The 12,835-nt window shown below is 50.9% G+C and overlaps 2 protein-coding genes across 3 annotated transcripts in view; one reads left to right on the top strand and one right to left on the bottom strand.

The window, feature by feature from the left end:
• Nucleotides 1-9,073, bottom strand: part of TP53BP1 (tumor protein p53 binding protein 1) — a 39,900-nt gene extending 30,827 nt beyond the window's left edge. For both annotated transcript variants that reach the window (XM_087704447.1, XM_087704446.1), the window contains exons 1-7: nt 8,882-9,073; nt 8,026-8,080; nt 7,089-7,222; nt 6,208-6,313; nt 5,436-5,527; nt 4,384-4,487; nt 515-1,256 (exon numbers count right to left, since the gene is read on the bottom strand). In XM_087704447.1, coding sequence (XP_087560573.1) covers nt 515-1,256; nt 4,384-4,487; nt 5,436-5,527; nt 6,208-6,313; nt 7,089-7,222; nt 8,026-8,080; nt 8,882-9,032 — 1,384 coding nt within the window. In that variant the 5' untranslated portion in view covers nt 9,033-9,073. The remainder of the gene's footprint in view (nt 1-514; nt 1,257-4,383; nt 4,488-5,435; nt 5,528-6,207; nt 6,314-7,088; nt 7,223-8,025; nt 8,081-8,881) is intronic.
• A 2,345-nt stretch (nt 9,074-11,418) lies between these two features.
• MAP1A (microtubule associated protein 1A) overlaps nt 11,419-12,835 on the top strand; it is a 62,677-nt gene continuing 61,260 nt past the window's right edge. The window contains exon 1 of the mRNA XM_014070398.2: nt 11,419-11,648. Coding sequence (XP_013925873.2) covers nt 11,537-11,648 — 112 coding nt within the window. The 5' untranslated portion in view covers nt 11,419-11,536. The remainder of the gene's footprint in view (nt 11,649-12,835) is intronic.

A 12,835-nucleotide genomic window follows, 5' to 3' on the forward strand; every position in this document is an offset into this window, starting at 1 on the left:
TCGGAAGGTCATTATGGGAAGATGAAGCTCGCTTAACCAAAACCTACCCCATTTAAATTCTGGTCTTCTTGAACTTTACATGTGAAGCATAATTTCAGTAAAAATTCAAGTTTTAGGAAAGCAAGAATTCACATGTAAGATAAATACGTTTGTATGCCTCAGTCCATGGTGAGTTAGGCAACGTTGTGCTGCCCTCTTGCAGTGCCTGGGACTGTTAAGGGAGCAATAGGCTGAACCTGGCAAGATGGAATGGTTCTGGGTTTGGGATTCTTTGGTCCATGGAGAATTGCCATCTATGGTCTTGGATGGGGTGGCACAAGATCAGATGAACCTGGAGCGTAACATCCCATCTTTTCTTCTAAACTGAATCATTCCCAGAAAGTACGCCAGGCTCCCCCTGACCTTGCTCCCAGCAGACTGCCTGGTCCCGGCAAAGGAGCCCCCTTCCCCCGCCCCCAGTGGGAGCAGCTAGCTCTTCTCTTGCAGACATTGCTGCCCTTGGGTCAGTTCCTACCTGGCGGGACATGGGCCTGCAGAATCTCTCCAGGAAAACTACTGACTCTTCTCTGGAACGGCCTACCCCCTGGCTCCGGTTGGGGCTCAGAATCGGACTCTTTCAGCATCATTCCAGGATCGATCCTCTGACTCATGCTCTGTACTTCCAGCACAGCCTTGCTGGGATTGTCCAGAGAGCCTTGCTCTAGTTTTCCTGACTCCATGAGTTCCGGCTCGCCAGTTTCATGTGGATCGTTTGGGGGAAAGGCTTCCCTAACTGCAGAACATTCTGCTTGTTCTACGGCTTGGGAAATTGTCAAACGAAGGGAAAGTCCTTCATCCAGCAATGTGACTTCTTCTGATTTTTCACAGGGAGTCTCTGGGACAGCTTCACCCTCCAGGAGCAAAGATGGCTTGCTTGGCACGCTGCCTTGATGGCCAAGGTCACTGCAAGGTTCACCAACAGATGTCTCCTCATCAGCCTCCTGTTCACTGCAGCCATCAGGCAAGCAAAGCTTCTCCTCCAAAGCACAAGAAGCAGTAACGTCAGTGGTCTTCTCCTCCTCCACCATGGTCACCTGGCTGCCTTGACTGGCTGAGAGAGCCAAAACACAGTCGTCCTCTGGAGGCCCGGGCAGAGGAGTCTCTGCGAAAGAGGCTGACGTTGCTGCCTTGGGAGTTTCGGAGCCCTCAGAATTTCCTCCTTTCTCGGCTACCATCTTGCAGCCTTCCTCCAGGCTTGGAGTTGGGAGAAAGGTGTCCTGCAAAGGAAAAAAAAGGGGTGGTACCTCCCACTGCACACCGAGAAAGCTAATAACATGGGTGCATGGATAATCACATATGCTTGGATAGTCACTTCCCAATGCCCCATAGATCAAGGTCCACTTATTTAAAGGAGCAAACAACAGAGCTAGAGCCAGAGCAAGACCATAAAATAGCATCTTGTGGCTTCCAGGTGAAATTCTATGGCAGACTAGCTATCCCTGAGAGACATTTGGAAAACCCAGTTGGCTCACTTATCATGGACCCTTGAACTTTGTCAAGGGGTGTGTGAAATAAACTCAAGAGAGGTTTGGCCCAGCAGTGGTAAAAGAGGGATTTAGTAAATGGTTTCCTTATTTACAATTGTCAGAAAGGTTTAGATCAGGGTGTCAGACTTCCGGCCCATGGGCCGGATGTGTCATGCGCTGGCCACTCCCACTCCCGTTCTTGCAATATGTCACGTGGCGTGTTGTTGCAAGTTTGACAACCCTGGTTTAGACAAAACAGTGGTTTTAACAATGTAATACTTAAATGAGCTTAAAATACAACTGTGTATAAAGATGAGCATTAAAAATTTTGATCAAGATATACTGATGGAAAATATTGGTTGAAAGGATTTAAATTTATACAGGTAGTCCTTGAGTTATGACCACAACTGAGCTCAAAATTTATGTTCCTAAGTGAAACATTTGTTGAGAGTTTGCCCCATTTTATGACTTTTCTTGCCACAGTTCTTAAGTGAATCATTGCATTTGTTAAGTTAGTAAACAACTTAAGAGTTGTTAAGTGAATCTGGTTTCTCACATTGACTTTGCTGGTCAGATACTGCAACCGTCATAAATATGAGTCACCTGACTTTTAATCACCAGACCATGGGGATGCTGCAATGGTCAGAAGGGTGAAAAATGCCCATGTCACTTTTGCCAGTGCCGGAGAAACCAGAGAAATTGTCAAGAATGCATACAGGCACTTCAAATTTACACTGGACATGTGGACAATTTGGGGTTCCAATGCATGTGCTGATTCAGAGGAAATATTAATGTACAACTGAGACCAGATGTTTTTCTTTTGGGACTGATGGCCACAGCTGGAAAAAAGTCATGGAGCTTTTTTTGTATGTAATAAAGTTGACAAAACTTGCTGAAATGTCAGTTCGTCTGAACTGCATGTCTCGAAAATGGCGTGGGAGGAGTCATACATGGGTATTAACACAGCCCTTTTGCCCTGGAGACTGAGGCAAATCTTGAGGCCACACCTCCGTTCCTCCTCTGACCTCCCGATGGTTCATAGCAGAGCACATGGAAGGAAGGGACAGAGAACACACACACGTCCTTCCTGCCTGGCCCTGAACTAACTCAGGCGCCCTAAAGGGGGTGAAGAGACTACTCCCACGCCATCTTCGAGACATGCAGTTCAGGTAAGACCAACTGACAGTCTCCGAAGTGGGGCGTGAGAGGAGTCACACATGGGACATACCAAAGCTAGAGGTCCTTGGGAGGGAATCAATGGGCCTGAGCCCCTCAAGAGTCCAGGACTGAAGAATCCTCCTCCCAAAGGCAGCCTCCACCGGTGGCGGAGGTAAGCCTCTTCCGGCTTCAGCGGTGCTTCTTGAGCGTTCTTGGCGACTGTAGGAGGTACGCCGGCCACACGCTCACTCATGTGCTCCAAGATGGCGGATAGCAAAGATGGTGGATAGCGAAGATGGAGGCTGCCAATCTGCGGTCTAATCTCCTCTGAAGCTTGGCAGGTCTTTGATCCTGCAGGGTCTTCGATCCTACGATGCCTGTGGGGGCCTCCTGGAAAGCCTGCAGCCGTTCCCGTGAGCCACACGGCTCAGAGGCTGCTTTCCCTCTTAGCGACCGCCCGCCCGCCTGGGGCACGTGCTAGCAAGTGGCGAGGCTTGGAAGCTAGCAGGGTGGAACATGCATGAGGAGGGTTGAAAATAATCCAAGGTAAGAAAACCTTTAAAAAATTCTGTAAAAAAACCTAGAAGTCTTCGAAGTGAGGGAGAGTCAGGTAAACACTCCTTCTGGGCGTGTTAATCTGGGAGGTCAGAGGAGGAACGGAGGTGTGGCCTCAAGATTTACCTCAGTCTCCAGGGCAAAAGGGCTGTGTTAATACCCATGTGTGACTCCTCCCATGCCCCACTTCGGAGACTGGCCAATTGACTTCTTTGATGACCAAAAAGGCAATATCTAAGCTTATTGTTGACTGGAAACTTCTTATAGACCTTTTAAATCAGACAGAAAAAAATGAACGTATGATTTATGGTTTTGATGTTAGGCATCTCTGATGTTTGATGGATGGATATAGAAAAGAGACATGATGTAATTTTAGAGGGGTAAATTTATATAGAAGTCAGTAGATATTAGAATGTCTATAGAGATTTTCAGTCCTCGAGGTCAAGGTTGTCCCAAAGGTGCTTTTTCAAGAAGCAACCGGACTTTGCTTTTCTTTGAAGACATTTCGCTTTTTGGATGAGAAGCAAAATGTCTCCAAAGAAAAACCAGAAAGTCCAGCTGCCTCTTGAAAAAGCACCTTTGAGAGAGATGCTAGAATCTTTTTTCTTTCTTTCTTACACTTTTAGCCTTTTCTTTTTTCTTCCTTATTTTACATTAGGTTGTATTAGTTTTTATCTTCATTTTTAAAACTTTTAATGAGATTTTTAAAAGTCTATAAACACAATTCTGCTCTCCTCTGCAAGAAATGGGCCTTCAGCAAGAAAGCCTTTCCTTTTTAGGGAAAGGGCTAAAGAAATCCCCCCCCCTCCAGAGATGGGGGGCACAGTGTTAGAATGCAGTACTGCAGGCTACCTGTGCTGATTGGCGGCTGTCAACAGTTCGATTCTCCTGGCTCAAGGTTGACTCAGCCTTCCATATTTCCAAGATCAGTAAAATGAGGACCCAGATTGTTGGGGGCAATATGCTAACTCTGTAAACCACTTAGAGAGGGCTGGAAAGCACTGTGAAGTGGTATATATCACTAAGTGTGATTGCTATTCCTAATTGCTGACAATTGGACTTCTTTAGAAAAAGCCTATAGGAATATGACAGGCTCACTGGACCATTTCCCTGGCTTCTGTCTGCATTCATCCCAGCAGTAGCAGCAGCCCAGGAAGTCACTCACGTGAGAGAACTCAGGCTGGGACGGCAGCACAAAAGCATCTTGAGAAACTGGAACAGAGCCCTGAAAGGTGCCCGCAGTCTCCAATGGTGTGCTTTCCTGCTTTCCTAGTTAAAATTATGAAAAAAATTGTGATTAGGACCTCTAGAAAACTGACTACACTCTTGACTGCTGTGATGCATTCCACATGGGGTTGTCCTTGAAAAGTTCCCAGAAATTTCACTTAGTTCAATTGGTTCAAATGTAGTGGCCCGGTGCAAGTCTAGATTTGCACACCCTTCAACTTTCTTGCAGGAACTGCGCTGGTTCGCAATCTGCTTCTGGGCCCAATTCAAAGTGCTGGTAATTACCTTCAAAGTCCTACAAGGCTTGGGACCAGGTTATTTGAAGGACCGCCTTTTCCCTATTAAATCCATCTGACCTATAAGAATGGGGGAGGCAGGATATGTTACAGGTCCCCTTTCTTAAGAGGGTCCATCTAGTTCAGGGGTGTCAAACTTGATTTCATTGAGGGCCGCATTAGGAGTATGTTTGACCTTGGGAGGCCAGAGTGGGCATGGCCAGCTTAATATCACTGGTGTCGGGGGCACCTGTGGTGGCCCGAGCACTGTGCCAGCACTGTGGCTCCCTCCTTCATATTCTTTCATATTCTTTCGACCCCTTTGAAGACATGATTTTGCCAGTGGGCCTGGTGACCTGAGGGTGATACAGAACCCACTAAATGGTTTGTTTGGTTGTTGTCACCAGGGAGGTGAGGGCTTCTTGGCTTCCATTTTTGAGGCTTTACTTTTGAATGAATCCAGAAGCCATTGTGGGTGGCCATATAAATTTTTTAAACAAATAGAAAACAGGAAAGCCATATTCCTTCAGTTAGAACAAGAAAGCCTCACAGCAAGTAAAGGAAACCTTGACTACTCCACTGCACTGCCACTCCTAAATGGAAGATAAAGTCAGTCTTCAAAGCGTCTTCCACCAAGAACCAAGGAGGGAACTGGGACATCCCCATGATGGAACAATCACAACTTATCCTGGCCAAATTAAAAGGGATGGCATACCTTCTGCCTCCTGTTCAGTTGGACTTCTCGGAAGAAGAAAAGGCACTGGTTGTAAGACATCAGAAGTTGTTCTAGCAAGACCTGAAGCACAACTAAGGAGAAAGAGAACAGTCAACAGATGAAGACCTCCATCTGCACACCCATCCCTCTACGTCGGCCAACAGAAGACAAGCAAAAGGCTGGATGAAGAGCAAAGTGGAGGCCTCAGTCCTCAACAGATAGCCAAACCAATCTCAAAGAGCCGAGGTGGCGCAGTGGTTAAATGCAGCACTGCAGGCTACTTCAGCTGACTGCAGTTCTGCAGTTCGGCTGTTCAAATCTCACTGGCTCAGGGTTGACTCAGCCTTCCATCCTTCCGAGGTGGGTAAAATGAGGACCCGGATTGTTGTTGGGGGCAGTATGCTGACTCTGTAAACCGCTTAGAGAGGGCTGAAAGCCCTATGAAGCGGTATATAAGTCTAACTGCTATTGCTATAAAGCACAAATATTCTGATCTCTGGATCTGACAGTCCAACTTCAAAATGTGCTGCAAGTAATCTCAAGTTTTAGAGCCAACCTTGAAATATTTTGCACACCTCAAATTTTCAGAGAAGAGCAAGAACCTAAATAAAATCACAGAACACCAAAAAGAGAAAGAAAGAGCAGCAAAGCAAATAAAGTGATTTAAAAAAGGAACCATCCAAAAGAAAGATATCCATAAAGGGATCTCAACAGGAGAGACATAAAGGAGCACACAGCCATCAGAAAAGACCCTGGCAAGTTTTTCCCTTACTTGGAAAGAGGGCCTTGGCCAGAGAGCTGAAGGACGTGCAGAGGATCAGCCGGAGTAGATAATGGGGAACTTGCCTCTTCCAGTGTAGACAGGGCGCATCCGCTGCCTGGAGTTATTCCAATTGCATTAAAACACGTATGAGAGTCACTTCAAAATCCAGGTCCCAGTTGCCAGTGCACCTTTCCTGCACCTACCCCAAACTGCAAAAGACCTCTGACCCTTCACATGGCTGCCAGGAACACTGTGGCTGGTTGGAAGAGGCTTCACATTCTCCAGCACTCTAGAAATATCTTCACCTGCAGAGGCTGCTTCCTGGGAAGCCAGTCAGCAGCTCCGGGTGGGTCAGGATAAAATCTAGTGTCCAAGAACTGTGGCTCTCCAGATGCCACAGGGGAATGACAAGAATCCCTTTGCTTTGAGAAACCCACAGCCCTATTCAATACTTTTCTCAACATTGCTGATCCAGGTTACAACATACTCAAAGCTGTCTGCACAAGAAAAAGTGTAATGCTACAATATTCACCTAGGAACAACCTGTGGTTACAACAATAAATTTGCTTATTATACTGAAAACAGATATTTTGGTAATGCAACAAGTGCAAATGGGTATTAAACATTCTATCTGAAATGAACCCCCTCCCCTCTTTCTGTCTTCGCACAATTGGGGGGGGGGGCATTCAACTTTAGGGCTCTGAACGGCAGGCTCAGATCGCCCTCCACAAAGTCATGGGACAAGACCAAGCAGTTTCTATTCCACTTACATTTAGCTCACAATACGTACACTGTATGTACTATGTTTCTCACCACCCTGATTAAAATTACTATTCATTAAAAAGTTGGTTTACAAAAAGGAGTTACTTGTGGAGGCCTGGGTGGCTCACCTGTTGAGCTGTTCTGGCCAAACATGTCCTCCTGCGTAGAAGAGACAGGCTCAACATCCTCCAATGGCCAAGGATGAGGGTTCTTCACTGGTGGTGTCCTCTCCAGGAGGCGGCAGGCAGAAACGGAGCTCAAACTGGAGAATTCAAGTGCAAATGTCTCTCATGGTCCAGCATAGGTATCAACTAGTAACTTTTCAGGCAGTCAAAACAAATCAGATGTACAGGTGTACAAGGCTCAGAGAATTTGAGCTTTTCAATAGCAGATAATTAAAAAGCTGCAAACTCGGTCCTCCGAGAAAGGATTGAGAGAAATCGGATCACATAGCCCTGAGAAGAGGGGAATTATGGTGGCATATGTCAATTGCCTGAAGGGATGTAACGCAGGCCAACACCATCCTTCACCTCAGAACACAGAATAACAATAATCCCGAGTTACAGGAAGGCAATTCCAGGTGGAAAAGCATCTTAGTAGCAGGAGTAGAAAGACAATGAAGCTCTCTGCCTAGGAAAACGCCTTAGTCTGTCCATCTGCACAATTCCTTCCAAAGCCGCAATTGTACCATTTCTTTTGTAAAGGCCGAGTTCCTTGAGGAATTGCTTGTCTCCTGTAGCGTCTGCCCAGCTGGCCTGATCTGGCCTGCTTGCATGCTCTGGATTCCTTCAACAGTGTCATCTCCGAGGGCCCTGCAAGAGGCCCTTCCCGGAAGCAACACCTGCCTTCTAGAATGAGATTCCCCCACGTGGGAAATGGGAAACCCCACCCTGCTGTAGCTTAGAAGGGCTGTTCCTGCAGGCCTTTCACAAAAGAGAAGGAGGCCCCATTGCTCCGTTACTGTCCAGTTTATCATTCATGTCATCTCTGCATTTGTTTTAGTTGTGGTGAAATATGGGTGAAATACGCCCAGTTGGGTGAAAAAGAAATATGACAGATATTTACCCTTCAGAAGAATCACTGCTGGATTTCCTTACTGTAAAGCCCACTTTATCTTGGTCTGCAGGTGGAAATAAAAAAGAACCAGGAATTGATGTTTGGTTATGAAATTGCCACAATGACTTTACTGGAACATGAAAAAAGCTGACGTTAGACTAGAGCAAGTCAGCAGCCAGCCAGACGAAGGGGTGAGATGGTTAGTGGGTGGGGTGCTGGCCACCCCGCTGTCCCTCCTGCCGCCTTCCAGGGACCCTGCCCAGCAGCCCAAAGCCTGAGCTGGGCCTCCAGGCGTCCCGGAATGGAGTTTTGCAGTCTCCCAATTCTTTTGAGATCTATTAAGACAAGTAGCCCATCAGGGCCTCAAAGCTGGACGTTTTACCCCAATTGAAATGCAACTTTCAAAAGAGCCCACAAAATCCGTTGCCCGGATTTTAAACCCGTCCTTCCAACAGCTCAGGCCAAAGCCCCGTCCTCCGCCTCTTTCCAAGCAGGCACCTTTCCCGGGGCTTCCCCCTGGCAGAGAAACCGCCCGCCATCCGAGGCAGGGCGGAGGGGGAGCCCAACCTTCGCCCTCCGCGCCCATCACACCCCGGCACAGCCTGTGCCGCCCCGCCGCAGGTTCCTCGGCCGCTTTAACCGTCTCTGGTTCTGCCTTTCGCTCGCCATCGCCCGACTGTGCCGGCAGAGGGCAAGAGGCCGCGCCGCCGCCGCCACCCCTTCGGAGACGGAGCGGGGCGGCCCGAGGCCCAGGAAGCGCTCCCGATCCGGGCTGGGCGAGGGCACCAGGGGGCCTAAGGCCGACGCTGTGAGGCGGAGAGAGGCACCGGCGCCCCGGAGGCCGCACCCCGCCCGGCCCCCTCACCTTCGCCGGCCTCCGGGCACACAAGCGAGCGCGGCGGCGGCGGCGGCTCCAGGACCGGACTCAGCGCCTCTCCGCCTCGCTCCGGCTGCGAGTCCTCCACCAGCAGGCGAGGCGTGTCGGCCATCGAGCAAGCCGAGCCCGATGGGTCCATGGCGACGCCGGCGGCGGCAGGATGGTGGGTGGGGCGACGACGCAGGTCTGCGCAGCCGCAAGACGCTCGCCCGGCAAGCGCTCCCCTTCCCAAGGATGCATGGGCGCCTTCCCTGCGGCACGTGCGCAGGCGCAGCAGGGTCCCCGCTAGCTCCGCCCCTCCACGGCCCGGGCCCTTTAGCGGCGGCGCGGGGGGGGGCATTCTGTGGGCGGGACTTTCCCTGTGCGGGACCGCCTCTTTAGGCGTGTCTCCGCGGCCCTCCCGCCCGCCCGTCCAGGCGGAGGAAGGAGCCGCGGCCGGGCTTCCCCTCTCGGCTGCAGGGGCCGGAATTCCCCCGGTGCGGAGGCTTCTCTCGCTGGGCCCGTCACCCCCGGCGTCCCTTCCGAGAGTGGCCAATTGACTAGTCAATCTAGGCAACAATCCCTGAAATCGGAGTTGCCACAAGAGGACGTGAGGCTAGTCAACGCGTCACCCCCTTTTCAGACAGGGAGGGATTAAGGTGGGGATTGGAACGTTGATTCCAGGTACCCCAGACGGCCTGCCCGTCAGATGGAGTCAGGATGACCTTCCATTTGGGAGAATAGAACCGATTCAGGTGTCCACGTGGGAGCTGCCGTTTCAATCGGACCTGCCCAGATGCCTTGGCTTCCAAAGGGCTGACTTTGACCTCTCCAGTTCTTTTCGACTCAGCCTTTGGACAGAACTGACTTAGGTTGTATATTTCTTCTGAGGTGGGATGACCTCCCCCCTCAAAAGGAGACATGGCGCAGGAAGACCCAGACCCATACTCCACTCTGTGGAACTCCCTGAAATCTGAAAATTGCCTTCTGGGGATCTTTCCAAAATAATCATTCTGAGCTCTTCCTTGAGTTTTTAATCAATTCTAGTGATTCTTAAGTATACATTCTGTAATATCAATCCTATACGTTATGGTTTGCTAATGGTTTTATGAATTTCATATTAATTTTGTATACAATTGAAGAGACAACGCCTGCGAGGGGTGCAGGGGTCTCCCCAACCAGTGGTCCACTTCACGGTCCAATTTCTAAGATCATGCTCAAGAATGACAACGAGGCTGCGATCTGGGTGAAATGGCAAATCTCTGTTTCTCCAGAGTGCCTTTTTATTAGAAAAAGTTAGTTACAGCGTCATCAAAAAGGAGCGTATCAAAAGGCATATATAATCACACATGGCACAAGTAAGCTAATAAAAAGTTCACAGTATTCTACAAAAAAACCAATAGTAAATCACATCATGGCAAAAGGTGGGCAAAGAGGGGGAACAGAAGATTCATGGCATTGGGAGGGGGAGAGAGGGAATAGAAAGTGATAGCACAGCATAGGGAAGAGAAAGGGCAAGTGTGGGAGTAGCTGGCTTACATAGTCCTTGTTACATGAGGCTGCATAGTGAGTTATGACGTTAGGTCAGAAAGATGTTCTTGTTACAATGTTTTTTCATCCCTGTGTATGTGTTTTTTCAGATAGCAGAAACTACCCTGCACGCAAACACCAGGAATGAATTCCAACACTTTCTTATCTTTGTTTTTCTTAGAATTGTTTCAGCCAACTGGCCTTGGTAAATATCCACTAGGTTCTAATTCAGATAGCTTTATTCTATCCTTCTTTGTTTCCTAGCTATATTACCTAGCCTGTTATGGCGACAGTTTGATTCCCACATACAATATTTCAGATAAGGATTATTTCACATTCATATACTTTTAGTTTGTTTTGTATTGTTTTTGAGAATGTGAACAGGTATATGGAGGGATCTAACACTATCAATAATGCCTGGAGTTTCAGGAGGCCCTTTTGATGCAGCTGGCATGGGAGAAGAGGACCTGCTGTTTGTGGATTTGAGGAGAAGACATAAGTGGCTGTCAGAAGTGGACGGCCCAAGGGTTGGTGTTGGGAGGGTTGCTTTGGCTTTGGGTTAAACAGGCAGCTGCTTTAATTGGCAGTGGATACAAAATACTCTATATGTAGAATCTTTTATTATGCTGCTGTACCTTTACTGGGATTCTTGACTCGTTTCATTTACTCTCCTTAGAACAGAATACAGATTATCTCGGTGCGCCCCCCCCCTCTTCCTGCAGGCTCTCTCATTTTCAGTCTTTAGCTCTTCAACCAAGCCGCTCAAGGAGACCGCCAGAGGATTCCGGGCGCCTGCCCGCTAGAGTGGGTCGCCGACGACGCTCCCCTCGGAACCGGCTTCCTTGCAGCGGCCCGAGATAGCGGCGGCCCCGCCCGTTGCAAACAACTCTTTCTCGGCCTCTCCGGAGCAAGGGCGGCGCGGGCGGCGGGCGAGTGTCGCAGTTGCGGCGCGGGCCAGATTTTCGTCCAGTTCGCAGAGTCACGTGCTGCCGGGTAGCTTCCTCTCTCTCGGAGCCTGGCGAGGCGCGGCCGAGAGCGTCCACGTGCTCGGGGAAGGGCCAGCTGCGCGTGGTCGAGCGCTTTTAAGAGCCGGCTCCCGCGGCCTCTGCTGAGTGCGAGTCGTGGGCTGCGGCTATGGAGGCGCCCGGCGACGGAGGGCGGCGGAGGCGGCACGCGCTGCTGGCCGTGATCGGGGAGATCGGGACGGAGCCGGAGCGGGAGGCGCTGCGTCACAGCCTGGAACGCGGTAAGCCGTCGAGCGGCCGGGAGCCGAGCGCCTTCAGCACCTTGGACAGGGACCCGCGGCCGCTGCGGCGCCGGGCCGGGGGGGGGGGGGGAGGCGCGTCTCTCCGCAGCGGCTCGCGAGGACTCTGCGGCCGGCCTGCTCCCAAAGCCCCCTCCGGATCCCGTGGCCACGATCGCTTCCCGAGGGGAGTCTCGGCGGGCTTCGGGCAGAGGGGCCAACTGGCCACTTGACAGCCGAGCTCCGAACAGACCCTTGAATTCCGCGGCGCTTCCGAAGGCTGAGCTACCAGCCGCGCTCGGCGCCTCCGAGCAAAAGACGAGGCAAGAGGCGGGCCGCAGGGAAGGCGGAAAGGCCGGCCTGGAACTCTTGGCTGCGGACCGCCCGACGGAAAGTAGCCAAAGCCCCCCTCCACCCCCGCCTCCGAGCAATGGTCCCGGGGAAGGCGAGGGTGCGGCGCTCCAGGACCTTCCCGGCAGCTTCCCGCTGGCAAGGAAAGTTTCCGCCTCTGCGCCTGGAAGCCGCGGGAACTCGGAGCGGTGGGCTGGCTCCGCCCGGTGCAGCAAAGGCCTTGGGAGAAAATGGTGCAGTGCAGCTTCCCCTTTCCTCTTCCCGGAGTAGCGAGCGGGCGAAGAGGGGAGACGGGAGAGGCGCTTGGTTTCTCCCTGACCTCCTCGGGCACTCGCTTCGGAGGAGCCGTCCGGGCGTTCTTTGCTTCCAGGGGCTGCCTTTGGATCAGGCCTGCCAACGAGCCGCCTTCAGCGTGATCCAAGGGGCGCCTCCAGGCAATCCAGCCCAACCCGCTGCTCAGGACAGAAACCCAAATCCCCGAGAGGAGCCTTCAGGCTGGAAGAACAGTCCGCCAGACTGACCTGCCTTCTAAGTTGGTCCGAGGGGCAACGGCTCATCCAAAGCTCCCCTGAAAGCTTCCACGGCTGGGCTGGGCTGGGCTTAGGTCTGCAGCTTCTTAACCTTCCCCCTACTGCCCCCTCCCCTTTCCTGAAGCGGCAGAAAAGAAAATCGACTCTTCCCGCTGCTGATCCTGATGATTCCGTGCCATGAAAACCATAACTTCCACTCGTAGAGGAAGGCGAATTCCCCGCAGATGCCACCCTCTGCCCAAGCAACTCTCATGCAGGGGAGGAGGCACCAATTCGCTGGATGATTGTTGAATTGTTTATTGTTGGATT

The sequence above is a fragment of the Thamnophis sirtalis genome, unplaced genomic scaffold, assembly GCF_051295495.1.
Source record: "Thamnophis sirtalis isolate CommonGarterSnake01/CBP01778 unplaced genomic scaffold, rThaSir2_p1.2 scaffold_2, whole genome shotgun sequence".
Classification (NCBI taxonomy): domain Eukaryota; kingdom Metazoa; phylum Chordata; class Lepidosauria; order Squamata; family Natricidae; genus Thamnophis; species Thamnophis sirtalis.